At 35.3% G+C, this 20,408-nt stretch overlaps 2 protein-coding genes across 2 annotated transcripts; both read right to left on the bottom strand.

The window, feature by feature from the left end:
* Positions 1 to 401: 401 nt before the first annotated feature.
* On the bottom strand, positions 402 to 4,429 carry LOC131056496 (hexose carrier protein HEX6). The gene is made up of 4 exons (XM_057990832.2): positions 4,279 to 4,429; positions 3,863 to 4,188; positions 1,357 to 1,983; positions 402 to 894 (listed from the first exon to the last, which is right to left on the bottom strand). Exons 1-4 carry the CDS (start codon positions 4,409 to 4,411, stop codon positions 436 to 438), a joined length of 1,545 nt encoding a protein of 514 aa, XP_057846815.1. The 5' UTR covers positions 4,412 to 4,429; the 3' UTR covers positions 402 to 435.
* Positions 4,430 to 17,374: 12,945 nt separating this feature from the next.
* Positions 17,375 to 20,129, bottom strand: LOC131056495 (sugar transport protein MST3-like). Its single transcript, XM_059208743.1, has 3 exons — positions 19,716 to 20,129; positions 17,915 to 18,541; positions 17,375 to 17,806 (listed from the first exon to the last, which is right to left on the bottom strand). The coding sequence occupies exons 1-3, from the start codon at positions 20,127 to 20,129 to the stop codon at positions 17,375 to 17,377; spliced, it is 1,473 nt and encodes a 490-aa protein (XP_059064726.1).
* Between the last annotated feature and the right edge of the window lie 279 nt (positions 20,130 to 20,408).

Below are 20,408 nucleotides of genomic sequence, written 5' to 3'. Positions count from 1 at the left end.
TATGTCTATTCAATGATAAAAATAATTTCTATAAATTTAGTGGAATATGTCCTAGAAAGCTATTATCAATTGAAACCCAAATCTATTTTCAAATTTAAAGCTCTAATAATTAGTTTTGATAAATAATTTTCAACCTAAACTCCACCTAAAGATAATATTCACAAGAAATATTGTAAATGATTACTTTTGCATGCAATGATCTTCTTGTGGATTCATTGAACAATAAGACAATATAGAATATAGAGAAAATCTAAAGATTTGATGAAACGACCCTTAACAATGTAATGTTCTTGTTTTGTCTAGAGAAATAACTAACAAAATATATTTTTCAAGCCCAAACTTATAAAGGAAAGTCCTAAAATTATTAAAGTACATTAGTCTAAACTAATTAGAAGTAATCTTTGTGGAATACAAAACAGAAAGAGAATGATTATATTATGTGTTGCTTGATGTCTTGATTCCAATTGGTATATGAAATTCTTGATTTACAAATCTCTTCCAAAACCAATGCTCTGTCCACACACTATTCATCTCTTCTATGCCTATGTTTTTCGTCTCAGGGAGAAATAAATATACAAATAGGGTCATGAGAAACACCCATCCCGCAAAGAAAAGAAAAATTCCATACTTGAAGTGGCAAAGCATAGCAAGAAATCCTTGTGCAATGGCAAATGTAAACAACAGATTAACTGCAACAACAATACTTTGCCCAATTGACCTCACCTCTAATGAAAATATCTCACTCGGTACTAGCCATCCTAATGGACCCCATGACCATGCAAATCCTACCACATATATACAAATCATTACTAATAATAAATATGCATACCCTTTCGAAATGCTTCCATCTCCCGAAGAATCAAATTTAGTAGCCAAAATGATAGCAACTATTACCTACACATTCAAAAAATATTAACATATCAACATTAATAGTATAAATCAAATAATAAATGAAGAAATGTTTGATAAATTGCAATATTCTCATAGTTACACTCACAACACATTTAATGTTTAACTTAGGTCAAAAATGATGTGCTTTTATGTTAATTTTTAAATTAGATAATTAAACAAATAAATTAATGATGAATTTGAGAACTTCTCGAATTGATTGTATCTTTTTTCTTTCAATGCTTGAGATTGTACTCAAGATAGTGAGTGAAAGAAGAGAAATTAGAATATCTAGCTCACTATCTTAATGATGGATCATAGAATATGATCCCAAACTTTGATAAAAAAGATACACGCAGTCAAATCCAAAAACTCTCAAATTCATTAACATGGTTGATTATGAGATTCATAAAATAAGGAGGTTAGAGTTAGAGTCAGCATTTAAGTTTTGAGTAGAGAGTGAAGTACCTGACAAACGAACATCTGTAATCCCCCTTGCAGAAAGAGGAGTCGACGCCCATATCTGTCGACAGCAATCATGGAGACCACCGTAGCAGCTAAGCCAACGACTCCTAAAATGACAGCGGACATGAGAGAGGCATTTGTCTGGAACCCAATTGTGCGAAACAACACCGGAGCATAGAAAACAATGGCATTGATGCCTGTCAGCTGTTGGAACATGGGAATTGCCACTGCCATCACAAGTTGTGGCCTGTATTTCCTCTGCAGCATATTGTACAGGGGATGTTTCACCATTTCTGATGTTTTCGTTGCTTCCATCATGTCACTCAGCTCCTCCTCAACGTCAAGAGTGCCACGGATCCTCTGCAACATAGCTCTAGCCTTTTCAGGGCCCTGTGTTTCCATGAGACTGTTGGGTGTCTCTGGAAGCCATAAACTGCCTAAGGTTAGTATTCCAGCAGGGACAGCAGCCAGAGCAAGGGAGAGACGCCATCCCCAATTCTGGATTTTATCAGTTCCATAATTTGTGAGACTGGCAGACAGGCCGCCCACGCTAACAAACAGCTGGAACCCCATGTTCAGTGCTCCTCTAATTTGCTTCGGTGCCATCTCTGAGAGATACAGGGGAACTGCCTACACTCCAAAGCATGGATTTCAATACTATGTTAGATTCAAGTTCTTAGATAACAACTGTTATAATTGAAAGATGAAGTTATGTGACATCAAATATGACATCAAATATGAACATATTTTTTTTGTTGAGGTCTTAAAAAAAAAATCAATAAAAGAGAGGACTAATAGTTGTGTGTTAACTGTTTTGTTTGTGTGTTGATATGAGATCATCTGATTTGTTGGTTTTTGGATCCAAAGAATATATTTAATTCAATTACTAGTACTTATGATCAAATATGATGCAAAATCAACATACATTTGTTGAGGTGTCAACAAAAGATCAAAAAAAGAGTAGATCAATAGTTGTGAATTAAATCATGTTTTATTTGTGCGCTCATACAAGATGACAATATTTGTTGGTTTTTGGATCTAAAGAATACATTTAATTCAATTAGAAGTACTCTCAATCAACACTAACAACTTTAAAATCACAAATACTAATGCTATGCTATTTAAGATATTATACAATAAACAAACAAATACTATCACAACTATTGAAACATGCTCAACCACTAGATCCTCTTCTTTACAAACAAAAAAGTTTAAATAAATTGAATTCTCTTCAACCAAAAAAAATACATTAAAAGAGCTGTCAACTACCTAACAAATTTATGTTTGTGTTAAAAAATAAAAGTCAATACTAATACAATATAATGTCAATTAGTGTTTATCTTGATACAACAACAAGACATTAATCAATACTAATATAATAAAATATTGATAAATCCTAGAATAAAATAATATTAACCAACAAATTATTATTCTACAATCAACCTATATGAAAGTCATGAAAACATATTAAGACTATATATTATACTTCATGATATGAAGTCTTAGAGGGCCTTAATTGAAATGATTTAAATTTATTAAAAAAAAAGATAAATCACAACTTAAATTGTTTATTGATACATTAATTTTTTTATAAAATCTTTTTTTTTAATATTATTAAATATTAAAAAAATCATCATGATAGTATTTCAAAAGTGTAAAATAATTTATTACATTCAAAACTTTATTTATCACTATTAATATTTGAGAAAAATAAAACAAACATATAAAATAAAATATCAATATCTATTATTAAAAAAATGTTATAACATTTAATTATAAATAGTTTCTATTTCATATCATAGCTTTGTTGAATATCCTTTCGATAATCCAAAAATGTCTTATTAAATTAAAATATATATATATATATATATATATATATATATATATATACTAAAAGAGCTATCAACTACTTAACAAATTTATGTTTATATTAAAAAAGATAAGATATTTCAAAACTAATATTATATAAATTAATTTGAGGGCACCCTCTCTATTCTAACCATAGACTAGTTAATTATAATATAAAATCATATTATCCAGCAAATTAATGTCTTCAAGTTGAATCATATAACTTAATTTGCTATTTAAACCCTTATAAAATTTCTTATATAAAGACAAAAAAAAGCATATTGATTTTACATAAATCAACAAATTAATGCTATGCATAATCAAATCTTATCCATAGATAATAATATCTTGATTGGAACACAATAATCATTTATATAAAATCAAATAAATTAAAAATAATAATTTTAGCACTTTTGTTTTTAAATAATGAAATTTTCATCATCCATGTCGACTACTAGCTCAAATATTTCTGAATTCTATTATGTACAGTTTTTGTTACCAAAATTCCAGATCAAACACCATCACCATGATTCATCACTTCTCTCTTACTTTCTTACTCTAATAATAGATCAAGATGTTAGATCAAGATGTTTGATCCAAAACATAGACAACAAAAAAAAATACACAAAGAAGTCCAAACAAGATAAGATAGAAGACATACTTGATCAGCGAATCCAATTCCAATGCCCAGCATGATGCGCCCAGCAATCAACATACCCACATTAAGAGCGCCGCCATTGATAGCAGCGCCTACCAAAACGCTCAGACCGCCCACCAAAATGGAGGGCTTTCGTCCGTAGAGTCTGGTAAGAGGGGATGCCACCATAGAAGCTATTAATCCCGCTATATACAGTGACGATGTGAAGGTAGTCAAAATCTGGCTGTTGAATTTGCAGTAGGCGCTAGAACGGGCCTCCTCTTGGTGCATCTTTCTGTAAGTAGCCCGGAAAAATTTTCTGAGGAAGGGATCCATGGAGGTCACTCCTCCTGTAAAATTCAAACAGAAATCCATTACCCATTCTAGATCTCAGTCTAAAAACAGCAACTGAGTCTAATTCAAAGGAAAGAGAGTCAAACCTGCGATTCCGTTGTCGTAGCCGAAGACGAGGCCTCCTGTTGCCGCTACAATGCTCACCCCCACTACAAAGGGAGTTATTCCCCCTTTGTATTCCTTCTTAACACCACCCTTGCTGCTTCTCCCTTCCTCCATGTTTGCCTTTGTCTTTCGTCTCGCTGCCTCACAACGCCCAAGAAAGTCTTGTATATATATTTATTGTATAGCTCTCTAGTCATTGATGTGGCCAAATTTGAAGTCAAGCCACTCAACGTCAAGGTGGGCAGCTGTAATCCAAAGTCTTGCTTCTGGTCAACTAGTAGATGAGACTAACTAATGCGCTAGGCTGGGCTGGATACAACGAATGTCCCAATTGTGCATTTTGAATTCGGCACTCTAACTTTGACTCGATGCAATTGTAATAGTGTGTGCATATTCATGTGATTTTTGGTTGGGTTTTGGGTTCATTTTGGGAAAATCAGAACATATTTATTAATAAAAATGATTTTGATTATATTTTTTTGTGAAGTCTTATTTTTCTAGTTTTTATATGTATCTATAAAAAAATCCTTCTTCGCATTCTTCATTTATCATGATGTTTATGACTCTACACATACATGATATTCACCCTTCATACAATTGTGAAGATTTGTCAATCTAGGTTCATTTCTATGATCATATGATTGACCCCATGGTTGTGAACTTGATCCTTACCTTTTTTCTAAATTTCACATTTAAACTTGGTCGATTTTACTTTTTCTACTAGTTTTTATAAGTTGAATAAATTCGCCTTTGTGTGACTTGGTGCTATGTGCTTGTATTTAAAAGCATTTGATCATACTCATTTCACATCCTTGCACATTCAAATCTAGTCAACTTCACTATTCTACTAGTCATTGTAAATTTAATAAGCACACATTTGTGTGACTTGTTATTATTTGCTTGTATTTAAAAGCATTCAATCATATTCATTTTACATCTTCATACATTCAATCATTCTCTCTCTCATCCTAGAAGCAATGAGGAGCAATTAATAGCGAAACACTTAGACTCGGTACATTTTTAAGTAGTAATGAATTTACACACCTCACTTTAGGACACTATTTTTTGTATCTTTGATCTTTTTACATATATTTCAAGGGTTTGACCTACGTGAAGATATCATTGAAACATAGTGACAACCCTTCCAACGTATTTTTAAGTACCACAATCCTTGAATACACACACACACACACACAACTAAGAGAGTCACAACACATAATTACACATAGAGTAGGATTAGATTCGCATACCAAAGAACTCTATGGCCATGAAACAAATGTAGACCCACAAACTCAACTTGGGACATAACACGAGTTCACTCCAATATTTAAGGGATTTCATTGGCAAAGAAGAAAATGAATGTTACTAGGCAAAAAACAATAAATTTCATATTTGCCAAATGTTAGTCATAGAGTTGAGCACCCTATACACCACACATTCTTTCATAGTTTAGCATTTACTTTCACAACACATTAGCATACAACTCTTCTTTATTAGTCAATTTCTATTTGTGAGTTTTAAGAATTCCATTTGATTATCCTAGACTAGGCTTAGGGGCACCCTGTATTCTTTAACATCTTTTGAACTTGATCAATCATAGACAACCTAGTTTCCTCCAAAATTTCATTATTAGTAAGGTTTTTAAATCTATGGCCACAAAACCAAACATAACATTATCACACTTTGAGTAGGCATAAGTCCCTCAATTTTATGTTTTTCTATTTCCTAGATAAGTGAGCTTGCATTTTATTTTTAATTTCCATTTGCAAGATAAGATCTACTCTTTTCATATTTTTCTTTTGTTTTATCAAATTTCTTATGAAGAGTGCAGACCAAAGGATGAACCTACATGACCAGATTGCATGGAGTCCCTATGACATGTCCCTTTATGCATGATTATTTACTTTACATGTATGTTTGTGAGAGATGCATGTTTTTGAGATATATGATAATTCTATGATTTGTAGGTATCTTAAAGTTGGGACAAAGTATAGCAATAAAATTTACACACCCATGCCATTTTCTATTTGGTTTTGTGTCAATTTTAGGAGAATTCTTAATACATCTACACATTAGCAAACCATTACATAGTTTTGTGGAAAGTTGGGCTCATTGTCCTAACCTTTACATGTCCCCATACTATGCCAACCCAATTTATAAGGGTTGTGAAATAAACATTTCTACTAGGGATATTGTTATACATTTTTTATTTGAGATAATAAACTATATAATAACCATAAGTTGAAGTACACTTTGCTAAACATCCTTAATGTAATTACTACAGGTAAAATAGGTTTTGAAGGGATCCCAAAACCCTTAACAAAATGACCAACAAGAAACCACTAGAGAACCAATAACTACATCATTTGAAGGGGTTTTGACACCCAATATCATAGCAAGAAAACAATTGAATTGTAACAAAACAAAACCATTAGACCTCAAGTCCTCAAACCAAAAAAACTACAAATGAAAACTAGACAATGCTTTTTCCTATCAATCTTCGCCCTCTTAACCTTGGGATGGGAGTTTCAAACTAACCTAGGAAGGCCTCTCTTGTTGGATATTATTGAGAAGTTTGCTAGAATGATGTTTTGTCATTGATGTCAACATATGCTTCTGTGTATTCTAGTGTTGTAGTCAAATTAAGTGAGTTGGTTTGGTCAGTGCGTTGCAAATGAGTTGTTACGATTTAATGGGTTTTGAGATAAGTATCTCTAGTTGATTCAACAAAAGTTTCAGTGGTTTGCATGATGTTTTGATTGAGTTGTGTGATCCGGTATTATGATTATTATTCAGTTGTTCGTTTTAGTTGGTATTTTGTTTTGTGCTTCGCATTGCTCTGGAATTGCTATATCTTGGTTTGCAGATTTGGATGAGTATTTGGGATGTTCATTTTGTCCTCAATTCAAATGGTTTGTGATTTGGAAGTCAACAAGTGAATCTTTTAGTTTGTCAGTCAGTTGAGTTGATTTTCTTGAGGTTCGATATAATGATGATAAAGATTCTAGTAAGTGGTGATGTTGTGGTTGTTTCTCTGGTGATTCGCGTTGCTTGTGGATATTTATAGATCGTGTTATATCTGTGTTGTTGGTTTGCATTGATCATTTTGCGAGGTATTGATCATTTTCTTGATCTGGTGGTGTTCTTCATGTTATGCAACATTTATGGTGATTGTAGTGTATTGCAGATGATCGAGGCATAATTATTGGAGGTGTTTCATGCTTGCAGTGGTGATTTGGGTCTAGACTATGTCTTACCCGACATTTTTTTGGGTTTGCATGTGTTGTTGTAGCGTGTGAGGTTAATATTTTGTAATTTGTATTAAGGATTTAGTCGACCTTGAATGAATTGTATAAATACATGTAATATTCATTTGAAAGATGTATCTACGTGTGCAAATATTATTTTTATCTTTCAAAAGGAAAGGAGAAATTAAAAGAAGTGTGAAAGAGTGTGCATAAGTGTGGAAGTATTGAGTCTTGGGGTAAGTGCACAAAGATGGTGATCAAAAAAGTGGACACACCCAAAAAAAACATGAAAAACAACAAAACGCGCATGGGGTATTTCAAATTTAAAGAAACCCGTACTCGTTTAGGCTCATTTTTCTCGAGCCTAACCAAAGATAAATTATGTATGGGGTTTAAAGTATACTAACCATGTACACGGTTTAAAAAATAAAACCGTGTACGTAGTTTAGAAACTAAGAACCCTGTACGCGGTTTAGAAACTAAAAACCTTGTACGCAGTTTTAGTTTTTAAACTGCGTACACGTTTGTCTGTCAATAAAAAGCAATTCATTTAGCATTCCATTAGGTTTTTCGGTAGGATATATACATAAAATATAAAATTTAAGTATGAGTTCTTATACTTTAAGTTATATTTTATGTATATATTATCAGGATGTTTGAGAGTGGTTCTAAATCTCTACGAGTTATTATCAGCATTATCTCTCTTGTCTCTTCCCTACTTCCTTAACCCCTACCTTTTTGTCTCTTACGCATCTCCATCTCTACTTTCTTCCCTCTCTCTCGAGTATCTCTCCCTCTCTTTATCATCTCCCTCACCCTCTTTCTCTCTTTCATATATCCCTCTCTTTCTCTCCCTCTCTCAAATGTCTCTATCTCTCACTCTCTCCCCCTCTCTTCAGTGTCTCTCTCTCATTCTATCCCTCTCCCTCCCCCTCCCTTTCTCTTCCTTTGTCAAGTATTTCTTTCCCTCTAACTCTCTTTCTCTCTCCCCCTCTCACTCCATTTCTCTTTCTCTCAACTCTCTCTCCTTCTCTCTATCAAGTCTTTGGCTCTCTCTCTCTCTCTCTCTCTCTCTCTCTCTCTATCTTACTCTCCTCCTTTGTCAAGTGTATCTCTTTCCCACTCTCTCCCTACCTCCCCCCCTCCATTTCTATTTTTCACTTAAGTCTCTCTCTCTCTCTCTAAAGTCTCTCCCTCTCATTCTCTTTCTCTGTATCTCACTCTCTCCTTATCTCAAGTGTATCTCTCTCTCATTCTCTCCCTCTCTCCTCCCCCTCCCTCTCTCCCTTTTTCATTACCTCTCTTTCTCACTCTCTCTCTCTCTTTGCACCTCTCTCTCTCTCTAGTCTCTTGTACTCTCCTTCCATCCCTTCCCCCCTCTCACTTAGACTCTCTCCATCTCTCTCTCTCTCTTACTCTCTCTCTCTCACCTTCCCTCCCTCCACCTCTTAGGTCTCTCTTTCTCTCCCAATCTCTCTCTCTCTCTCTCTCTCTCTCTCTCTCTCTCTCTCTCTCTCTCTCTCTCTCTCTCTCTCTCTCTCTCTCTCTCCCTTTCTCTATCTATGTCTCCCCCCTCTCTCTCTCTCATTTATTTCTTGTCTCTCCCTCTCCCTCTCCTCCTATCTTAGGTGTATCTCTCTCCCATTCCCTCCCTCTCCTCTCCCTCTCTAGGGTCATATGGTATTCGTAGGGGTCATATGGTATCCTAGGGATCCATGCATGTGTCCTAAGGGGTCATAGGACACCATATGACCCATAACGACACATAAGAGGTCATATGGAGTCCTAAGGGGTCATAGGATACCGTATGACCCCTTAGCACACCATACGACCCATAATGACACCAAATGGTGTCCTAAGGGGTTATAGAACACTATATGACCTCTTAGGACACCATACGACCCATAACGACATCATATGGATTCCTAAGGGGTCAAATGGTGTCCTAAGGGGTTGTAGGAGAACCTGAACTTGGAGGACACCATTTTGTGTTTTTTCATGTCATATGGTATCTTAGGGATCCATGCATGTGTTCTAAGGGGTCATAGGACACTATATGACCCATAACAACACATAAGAGGTCATATGGAGTCCTAAGGGGTCATAGGACACCATATGACCCCTTAACACACCATACGACCCATAATGACACCAAATGGTGTCCTAAGGGGTCATAGAAAACTATATGACCTCGTAGGACACCATACAACCCATAACGACACCATATGGAGTCCTAAGGGGTCGTAGGAGACCATATGACCCCTTAGGACACCATATGACCCCTAACAACACCATATGGTGTTCTAAGGGGTCATAAGGTGTCCTTGGGGTCATAGGACACCATAAGACACATAACAACACCATATGGTGTCCTAAGGGGTCATAGGACACCATATGACCCATAGATCACAATATAACCCCTAACAACATCTAAGGGATCATAGGACACTATATGATCCCTTAGCACACCATAAGACCTATAATGAAACCAAATAGTGTCCTAAGGGGTCATAGAACACCATATGACCCTTTAGGACACCATATGGTGTTGTTATGGGTCGTATGGTGTCCTGAGGGGTCATATGGCATCCTATAACCCCTTAGGAAACCATATTGTGTCGTTATGGGTCGTATGGTGTCTTAAGGGGTCATATGGTGTCCTAAGGGGTCATAGGACACCATATGACCTCTTAGGAAACAATATGACCTCTAATGACACCTAAGGGATCATATGGTGTCTTAAGGGGTCATAGAACACCATATGACCCTTTAAGACACCATACGACCCATAACGACATCATATGGTGTCCTAAGGGGTCATATGGTGTCCTAAGGAATCATAGAACACCATATGATCCCTTAGGACACCATATGACCCATAACAACACCTAAGGGGTCATATGGAGTCCTAAGGGGCCATAAGACACCATATGACCCCTTAGTACACCATACAACCCATAAAGATTATCCAACCAATACATCCACATGATCCAAAGAAACCAATACGTTCATCTTCTCCAAACATTCTACTTTATATCCCATCTTCTTTAAAAATAAAAATAAAAACCGACCACCTTGTCAATCTTCTTATCACCTTATCTATATGCAAAAAAAAAGAAGATATATTGGAGGGAGAGAGAGAGAGAGAGAGAGAGAGAGAGAGAGAGAGAGAGAGAGAGAGAGAGAGAGAGAGAGACCTTTTACGTGCTTGAAAGGGGGAGAGAGGCAGACAATACACATATGTGTGTATATATATATACTTAATATATTACATATTATTTATACATATATATATATATAAATATTATATATAATTATATACATATATATATATATATAGATATTATATATTATATATTTTTATATTATATATAAATTATATATTATATGTATATACACATATTATATATACAATATCATACTATAAACACTCCCAAAATTTAAAAATAAAAAGCATGTACATGCTATTTATAGTAAAAATAGAGCATACGTTCTTTTTATAGTTAAGATAGAGCGTACGCGCTTCTTACAGCATAAGTACCCCATACGCGCTTTTTATACCATAGGTACCCCGTACACGCTTTTGACTATTTAGGCTTGGAAATAGGCCTGAATGACAAAGCTACGGTTTGGAAGTTTGATTTCCCTCCATTTCCCTCCTCTTTGACGTGTTTTATTTTATCAACTTGGTTTCTCGACTTTGTCATCATCAGGTTTACACTTCATCAAGTGGGTATTTCTAAAATTGCCACCATGTTTTCACCCATCTTCTAAGCTTTCTAACCATATAATTTTTTAAAAATTTGAACAACAATAACATATTATTATTGAATTTATTTTACCAGTGTCTCCATAGTTTTCACAGACATACATGCACCATTTTTTAAATAACTTTTGATATACCTATCCAAATTTAAAAAACGTTATATATTATTGTAGTGCACTTGATTCTTTACAAAAAAAAAAATTAAACTGTATTTATTTTTTTAGTGCAACTTATGCTTCACGCACGAACAGGTACCTAATTTTCAGGATGTGCTCGATTGGAAAAATCATGAAAAAATAAAATACTCAACAAAAACTTACAAAAAAATACACATCTTCTAGTGCTCACTCTTAACTATCTTTCTGCCAAAGGATTTGTCAAAATGTTAAATCTAACTATGACTTTTTTGATTCGCACGTCAGACACTATGTTATGTTTTTTGAAAAAATCAAGGTCTGTTTTTCGTGCGTGAAGGACTTGACCCCCTTAATCTTATCCAATTTTGAAAAAGTTTATTTGTTTGGAAACTAGATTCAGAGTACTACAATATTTGTTCTTTGATTATCTTCATATCTTGAGTGGATGACTTTCAAATTTTGCCTCCAAGTTCAAGTTCACTTGATTTCAGAAAAAAAAAGTGTCCACTTATACCCCCCCTTTTGACCACCATCTTTGTGCACTTACCCCTTGAGTATATGTGCTTAACTGAAACTGTAACCTAACATTGGGATGTTATTTCATCAGTTCATGTAATTCGGATTGTTGTCTAAATCTTGTAAGGTAGTGAGCCTTCCTCATGGTTGTAGACCTTCTTGTATTTGAGCAGTGAGCTCTAGGCAATGTGCCTGAATGCATGTGCATTCCCCATTGTAATATTTCACCTACTCCTAACAGGTTATTATCTCAATGTGGGTAGGTTCCCACCATGTTTTTTCCCTTAACTGGGGTTTCCACATCAAAAATTTTGGTGTTATGTATGTTATTGATGTGGTGATGGTTCATGCTTTCATTGCTAATAATCAGATTCGAGTTTGTGTTTAAGTTAAGTAGAGTTTGTGTGCAAAAGGATTCACACCCCCCCTCTTCATTTGTTGCACTGTTGCCTACATCTCTTCCTTTTTTAGATGATCATCCAAGAAACATCTCCTTATATATCAATACATTGGGGAGAAAGGACATCACCCTCTCTCACTAACACCTCCAAGGGAGCTGTGTGTGAAGTGAAAAAAGGAAAACCCAATGGAGAAGATAGCTCCATCAACTTAGTAGCATCACAAGATCTCCCAAAGTTCGCCAACAAGGTCACAAGAACAACCATCAAGTTAGAAGCATCACACGGCCTCACAAAGTTCCCTACTAAGGTCATAGGAATAATATAAGGTCAAATTGAAGTTGTACCAACTTAAGAGGAAGATACCAAAGGACCAACAAAAATAAATTAGGTGAGGGATAAGAATAATCGTCAACCCCTGACGATGATGATTCCCTAGGTTGGATGGTCAAATAGTTAGGAAGGGCTTCACACCATCAAGTAGAAGACTTTGTACTTCTACGATGACGATGAAGATAATAAGAGGCCAAGTGATTGGAATGGCAAAGCACTATTGACACTAAAAAAGGAAGTTTCTCATATTCATGTCGCTTAACTCACTTCCTACCTTCCATCATTAAATTGCCTCTACATGAAGTGGTTTGGAGATGTCTAAGTGCACTAAAATATGAGAATAGATTGAGTTGCTAACACCTAATGAGGTAGAATCCACCTTCAAAAAATTCCAATTGTATTTTCCAATATATTTAAAACATAAAATGAAACCCATAATAAAGAAACCCCCAACACAAGGGTTGAAAAGGCTCTTTGGTGAGAGACCTCTAGGAATCAGAAATCCACTTATGCAAATTAGGGAGAAAAGGCCAAAGGCCATTGAAATTGCAAATAGTATTATGACAAGAATTTTTTTTAATAAATTTTCAACCATCTCCTTACCACAAACCATAACAAGGGGAGCGTATATAGAAGCAAACAAGCCTTCACATATAGAGGAGGGCACAACTAAACCAACCATGTCAACAAAGAAGGTATCACCATTCATTACCACATTGCGGAAAATAGTGATGAGCAACAACCCAATAACGAGAAGAAAACCAACAAGAAGCAGTGAACTAGAGAAAAATGAGTAAATAGCAATGTGTTTGACCCATTAATAAGTAGCAACCCATCAAAAGTGGTGAACCAATGGCAAGAAGTGAACCATCACTACATGATGTACCATCAATGAGCAACTCAAAATGGAAAACGGGTTTCAACTATGGGTGAGGGTGACATCTTTTAATTTTTTGTTATACGTTCTTAATGTTAACCCCCTATTATTCTACCATATATCATCCTAGTGGTTTTTTCGGATCACATTATGTGTGATCATATTCATGTTGGTCATTTTGTATCATTATTTGGTTCAAATAATTAGTCTTAGGAGGCATACATGGGTGCAACCATGAAGTGTCGGATCACATTATGTGTGATTATATTCATGTTGGTCATTTTGTATCATTATTTGGTTCAAATAATTAGTCTTAGGAGGCATACATGGGTGCAACCATGAAGTGCTCCATACTAGAGTGAGTGACATAATTTTATTCCTAGACATAGATTAAATTTAAATTGAGATAAATTAGATGTGAAGTTGAATTGATAATAGGTGAGGATAACTATGCCTACACTAGGTAGTTGTGTAGTAACCATAGTTGTTCTTTGGTGGTTACCTCAATTTCAAGTAGAGTCGGTGAACCTTTAATAGGAGATTGGCCAATTAAGGTATGGGTCAAAAGAAAGAGGTCATGATAGAGGTATTATTCAAGGATCAAGAGACATCAGTCCTCCAAATGCATGAAGAGCAGGAGAGGGATGAAGAAGGGTTCTTCTAAATAACCCCCCTTGAGTAATATGATAATTATTCTTGTTATGTTTTAGGTACTTTAATATACTTAAACTATATGATTTATGATATTAGAGATTCCATTTCTCATGTGACTTAGTCTGTGATCACAATATGTCTATTTTATGTTTATGGTGCTTAGTGTATGTTTGTATTTGCATATTTTTGTAGATAGTTACATATAGATTGTATATGTGTTCTTATATATGTGCACATATGGAAGATGCGTCCTAAATTTTCAATGCACACATTTATATTTTTAATGAATGAAACATTAGATTTTTTTATTAAATCCTTAAAAGTGAATCAATTAATAGATCACAAGAAATCATATAACCATAACACATGTAATGGATGAGCAAGATGCATCATTGGGATATGCACTAGGTTCAACTTTAGGATCTTTACTTTATTGTGCCTCTATATAATATGTGACTTCTTCAAATCATTAACCTGGGGAAACTAGGGATGCATGCATCCCATGAATTAGACATTCTTGGGGCTATTTTGTATATTGTTAATAACATTGGGATAAATATTTAACTTTGAAAAAATATGGTACCAAAAAGTAAATGAGGGAGACATGTTTTTGTAATCTCGTGATTTTAAGGCATGTGTTTATGTACTATCACTTAGTGGTTTTGTGCAAGTTTATTTCTATAAAAGAAAGCACATGAGTAGTTGTTGAGGTTGGTTGCCATAATCTTTAGCTTGTTGGTTAATATTGATTGAACATCTCTTGTAATTTGCATATATACAAGGAGAGGAAGCATGCATTGAGATGTGTTGTTACATGATTCTCATTTATTTGTTCATTTTTTTTGTTACATTATTCTCATGTGCCATTAGTAAACTTAATATTTTAGAAGCCTTGCATGAAGACTCTACAACTGCATTATAATATTTTTTCATAAGGTAACATTGACTATGTGAGTGCTTTTGGAGATTGTTTTTTTTTTTCTTAGAGGGCTTTTCTAGGGTACAAATTATGTCATCTTGATCATATGTTCATATATTCTTTGCATTGAGGATTCTAAATTTACTTGTTTGATTATTTTTCTCTTAAGTAGAGTTATATGAAAATAGCTATTATTCTTGTAAGTTTCATTTCAAACTGATCTAATAATCTCAAGTTTTTGTTGATCTATCTATATGTGTATATTTATATATATGTCAACACTATTCATAGATTGCATATATTTTGTAATGCCTTAGGGTAAAAAATTGCTCTTCATAAACCTTTGGTGCTTGGTTGGGTTGATGATCCCCCTATTTGGTTGGTCTCTAAAGGATGGGATTGGTCAAGTTCTAGAAAAATTGTTAGATACCTTGGTATCCCTTTCTTTATCTCCCCTCCTCTTAATTGCATGTGGGATTGACTCTTTAAGAAAATTGAAAAGAAGCATGAAAAGTGGCAGACCCATTTTCTTTCTTTGGTTGGAAGAATTCAAGTAGTGAAGAAAGTCCTTATTTCCCATGCCATTTACCACTCTTTTGCATGAATCTTTAACAATGTTTATTTTAATAAACTTCAAAGGATTTTGAGAGAATCCATGCGGTTTGATGGGAAGGGTAATTAAAAGAGACACTCTGTTTCTTGGGAGTGGTATTGTATACTAAAAGGTTGAGGTGGCTTAGGCTTAAAGAAGTTAAGAGTACATGATATGGCTTTGGTTTCAAAGTGGATTTTTAAGGCCTTACAAGGTGAGGAGCCTTGGAAAGTGTTGGTTAGAAATAATTTGTGCTTGTCAAAACTTAAGAAAGACAAGTCGTGGGCTTGTATTCATATTCTAGACTTTCTCTTTGGACAACATGAGACTAGGTTTTTTGGCTCTATGGTGTTTGCATCTCTATGGAAGGCTTGGACTCAGATTAGAAAATTGATGATCAATTGGTTAGCTATGTGCATCTCTCTTGCTTATATTGTGACTTCTAGATCCATATGGTGGAATCCATATTGTAATGTTAAACCCTTGGCCTTAACCCAAGGTTGCTCTACAAAATCTTGATTCATACAGAGGGTGTCAGTATTTTTCAAGTTATCCTGAGGGATGGAAAACTAAGGACATGAGGACAAATGAGATTTAATTTCAATATTCCCTCATTTCAAAAGAGGACATTCACCATGATTATTGATGCTTTGGGGGATAGGTTTCTTGGAAAGCTAATCACTGATTCAGATTTTCTCAAGCAAATAAGATGGATTGATGGCACCAAGTTATTGGAAGTGCAAGTTAATAAAATCTACAATATGATGATTGGATTAAGTGACATGTATGCTAGGTTAAATAGGGCCTAGAAACTAAATTGCCCATAACCCAAATGGCTAAAGATCTTCAACCACCTCTAGCTATTGAGGATGTGTTGTGTTCCTATGGTCTGTCTAAGGATGTGTGATTTTTGTAATACTTTTGAAACCTTTTATCATTTATTTATTTATTGTAAACTAGCTATTGCATTATGGACTCTTATGTTTGGTCTTCTTGTTTCTTGGCATAATGATGGTGGGTTTTCTTGGTCTAAGATTATGGTTGGTTGTGGATAAGTTTGATATTGTCCTTAATAGATTTTGGCTTTGTCTTACTTTATTTTGTTTCTTTGGAAGAGGGGAAATGAAGAGATTTTCCTGTCAAAGAGGAGGCTCCTTACTGAGTTTGAATGTGAACTACATTTCTATGTTTCTGTAACTATGGAAATTCCCAAGGATATATTATGACGCTACTTCGGGAAGGTGTTATGCTCGTGTACAAAACTAATATCCAGTATGCTCACTTTTTTCCTCACATGAAGCATGGTCCGAATGAGGAGGAAAAAGAACTGCAACACAATTATAGGGTTGAGAAACAAATTATAAAGGAGCAGGTTCCTTATATTTGACTATATTACCTCATTGTTTGAGATTGTTTTGATTCAATACTCTCGGTATACATTTCTGATAAAAACTTGGGGCAGCAAATGCATATATCGTTATATAAGTTTTGTACTCTATCATTTGTGTGTGTGTAAGAGAAGTCCTAAAAATATTTAGGATTACAATGATGTAAACCAATCAAAAGTAAATCTTATTAGAATAAAAAGTATACATAGTTGCAACAATTATTTTCAACATTGCTTGATACCTTGATTTTCATTGGTGTTGGAATTTCTCATTGACAAATCTCTTCCAAAACCAATGTTCTTTCCACACACTATTCATCTCTTCTATGCCTATGTTTTTGGTCTCAGGGAGAAACAAATACACAAATATGGTCATGAGAAATACCCATCCCGCAAAGAAAAGAAAAATTCCAAACTTGAAGTGGCAGAGCATGGCAAGAAATCCTTGTGCAATGGCAAATGTAAACAATAGATTCACCGAAACAACAATACTTTGTCCAATTGACCTGACCTCTAATGAGAATATCTCACTTGGTACTAACCATCCTAATGGACCCCATGACCATGCAAACCCTACCACATATATGCAAATCATTAGCAACAACAGATACGCGTACCCTTTTGACATGCTTCCATCACCCAAAGAATCAAACTTAATGCTCAAAATGATAGCAATTATCACCTACACATTAAAACAATATTAACATATAAATATTAATAACAGAAATCAAATAAGAAAATGTTAATAAAATTTAATATCCTCATAAAAGCACACTCAATGTTAAATTACCTGGGAAATGAGCATCTGTAATCCCCCTTGCAGAAAGAGGAATCGACGTCCATATCTGTCGACAGCAATCATGGAGAGCACTGTAGCAGCTAAGCCAACGACTCCTGTAATAACAGCGGACATGAGAGAGGCATTGGTCTCGAACCCAATTGTTCGGAACAACACTGGGGCATAGAAAACAATGGCATTAATGCCTGTGAGCTGTTGGAACATGGGAATGGCCACTGCCATCACAAGCTGTGGCCTGTATTTTCTCTGCATCAAATTGTGCAGGGGATGTTTCACCATTTCTGATATTTTTTTTGCTTCCATCATGTCACTCAGCTCCTCCTCAACATCAACAGTGCCGCGAATCCTCTGCAGCATAGCTCTGGCTTTTTCAGGGCCCTGTGTTTCCATCAGACTGTTGGGTGTCTCTGGAAGCCATAAACTCCCTAAGCTCAGTATTACAGCGGGGACAGCTGCCAAAGCAAGGGAGAGACGCCATCCCCAATTGTGGATTTTAGTAGTTCCATAGTTTGTGAGACTCGCAGACAGAGTGCCCACGGCAACGAACAGCTGAAAGCCCATGTTCAATGCTCCTCTCATTTGCTTCGGTGCCATCTCTGAGAGATACAGAGGAACTGCCTACACTCCCAATCATAAATTTCATTACTATGTTAATCCAAGTTATTAGATTAGTACTGTAAAAAAAGATAACCGAATGAATGAGGGAAAGTCATTGATCAAGCGATCTAAGGAATCAGGAGACAGAACATTGAAACATTTTGAAGTTTTTCTATTATGAATTTTAATCATGAAAGCTTGTGAAGTTTTGGATTTTATAATAGTTCATTTAGACTGTCCAATTTAAATTATTATTAAAGTGAATACAATTATTTATAAATCAGTCTTAAATCACATTAAGCAACATATTAGATCTAAAAATTATCAGTCAATTCTAAATATTTAACTTTTAAATCTAAAAATCAAAAATATTTAACTTTTAAATCTAAAAATCAAAACTTAATATATATGATTTAAACCGTTTACTATCGGCATATAAATTCTAACTATAATCCAAATCTTTTCTTTGGTAATCTCCATCTCATAAGATAAAACCGCTGTATTAGAGCATGCAATGGATGCCCAGCAAAACAAAATTACTCTCTGTAACTCTAAGCGTTCCGCACTCTGACAAAAGCTTATAATCAACTTAACTTACAGTCAAGTCACATTATTACAGTCAGATTGAAATCTAATTAATTCCTGCCCTTTTTTGGTTTTTAATATTGTCTTGGCCGATTTATGCTTAGTATTATATGGATTTAGAATCAGATCCGCTGGGCCCTGATGGGCCAATCGGGTATTTTATTGTCTTTACTATCATATTTGCGTTTTCTAAGGGTTTGAATAGATGCGCAGGGCTGGATGGTCAGTCTTCACCTTGTGAATTGAACATGCATTTGGAAATTAAAACTAAAAGAAATAGGCGGGCCAGAGCAGGTATTTGTCCATGTCTGCTAATAATCAAATCTGTAGGTTCCTTAACTGCGTCACTAAATCAAACTCGGCAGGCATTTTAAACTGCAAGTGCACGTGATAACTATTCCAATTACTATTTTCCTCGTCTGTCAATTGAGGAGTCCAAAAAGATCCCCCCACTATTCACTGCCCGCGTCCTACATTTCAAAGATTAAATGCCTAAGTCCACATGCCATCTTTTACAACACCTACCTCATTGGTTGTGGCTGATTAACTTAACAACTTTTATCTAAGAAAACAGGAGACAATTGAGTTACAAGATGGGTAGAAGACATACTTGATCAGCAAATCCAATGCCAATGCCCAGCATGATTCGCCCAGCTATCAACATACCCACATTAAGAGCACCGCCATTGAGAGCAGCGCCCATTAAAACGCTCAGACCGCCCACCAAGATGGAGGGCTTTCGTCCATAGATCCTGGTAACAGGGGAGGCCACCATAGAAGCTATTAATCCTGCTATATACATGGACGAAGTGAAGGTAGTCAAAATCTGGCTGTCGAATTTGCAGTAAGCGCTGGTACGGGCCTCCTCTTGGTGCATCTTTCTGTAAGTGGCCGGGAAAAACTTTCTGAGGAAGGGATCCATGGACGTCACTCCTGCTGCTACGATGCACGCCCCCACTACAAAAGGAGTTATTCCCCCTTTATATTCCTTCTTAACACCAACGCTGTTTCTGCCTTCCTCCATAGATTTGCTTCAAAATGCACAGGATTGATTGCCTTTGGCTCTCGTCTCAAATTCTCACAGCGTTCGTCAAAGTCTTAGTCCACAACCCAAGAAAAAAAGAAAATTTTAGCTGGGATTTTCAAGCTTGAGCTATTTTATATACCTAGCCCTGTGTATTTATGGACAAATTTGAAGGCCTCTGATCAGTGTCAGAATTATGCATTTTGTATTCCGCAGAAAATTTTACTGCAACGTGACTTTTGTTTTTTAAGCTATAAACTTAGCCCAATGCATTGTAAT

Source organism: Cryptomeria japonica, chromosome 7 (genome assembly GCF_030272615.1).
Source record: "Cryptomeria japonica chromosome 7, Sugi_1.0, whole genome shotgun sequence".
NCBI classification, from domain to species: Eukaryota; Viridiplantae; Streptophyta; class Pinopsida; order Cupressales; family Cupressaceae; genus Cryptomeria; species Cryptomeria japonica.
Note: the sequence above shows the minus strand (reverse complement) of the source record. Positions and strands in the feature narration are given on the sequence as shown.

Excerpts from the sequence above, each read along its gene's own strand:
- LOC131056496 (XM_057990832.2), bottom strand. The coding sequence starts at position 4,411 with ATGGAGGAAGGGAGAAGCAGCAAGGGTGGTGTTAAGAAGGAATACAAA. Across the intron at positions 4,189-4,278 it reads CTACGACAACGGAATCGCAG|GAGGAGTGACCTCCATGGAT; the intron begins GTTTGACTCTCT and ends TGAATTTTACAG. Across the intron at positions 1,984-3,862 it reads GAATTGGATTCGCTGATCAA|GCAGTTCCCCTGTATCTCTC; the intron begins GTATGTCTTCTA and ends TTTGGAGTGTAG.
- LOC131056495 (XM_059208743.1), bottom strand. The coding sequence starts at position 20,129 with ATGGAGGAAGGCAGAAACAGCGTTGGTGTTAAGAAGGAATATAAAGGG. Across the intron at positions 18,542-19,715 it reads GCATTGGATTTGCTGATCAA|GCAGTTCCTCTGTATCTCTC; the intron begins GTATGTCTTCTA and ends TTGGGAGTGTAG. Across the intron at positions 17,807-17,914 it reads TACAGATGCTCATTTCCCAG|GTGATAATTGCTATCATTTT; the intron begins GTAATTTAACAT and ends TTTAATGTGTAG.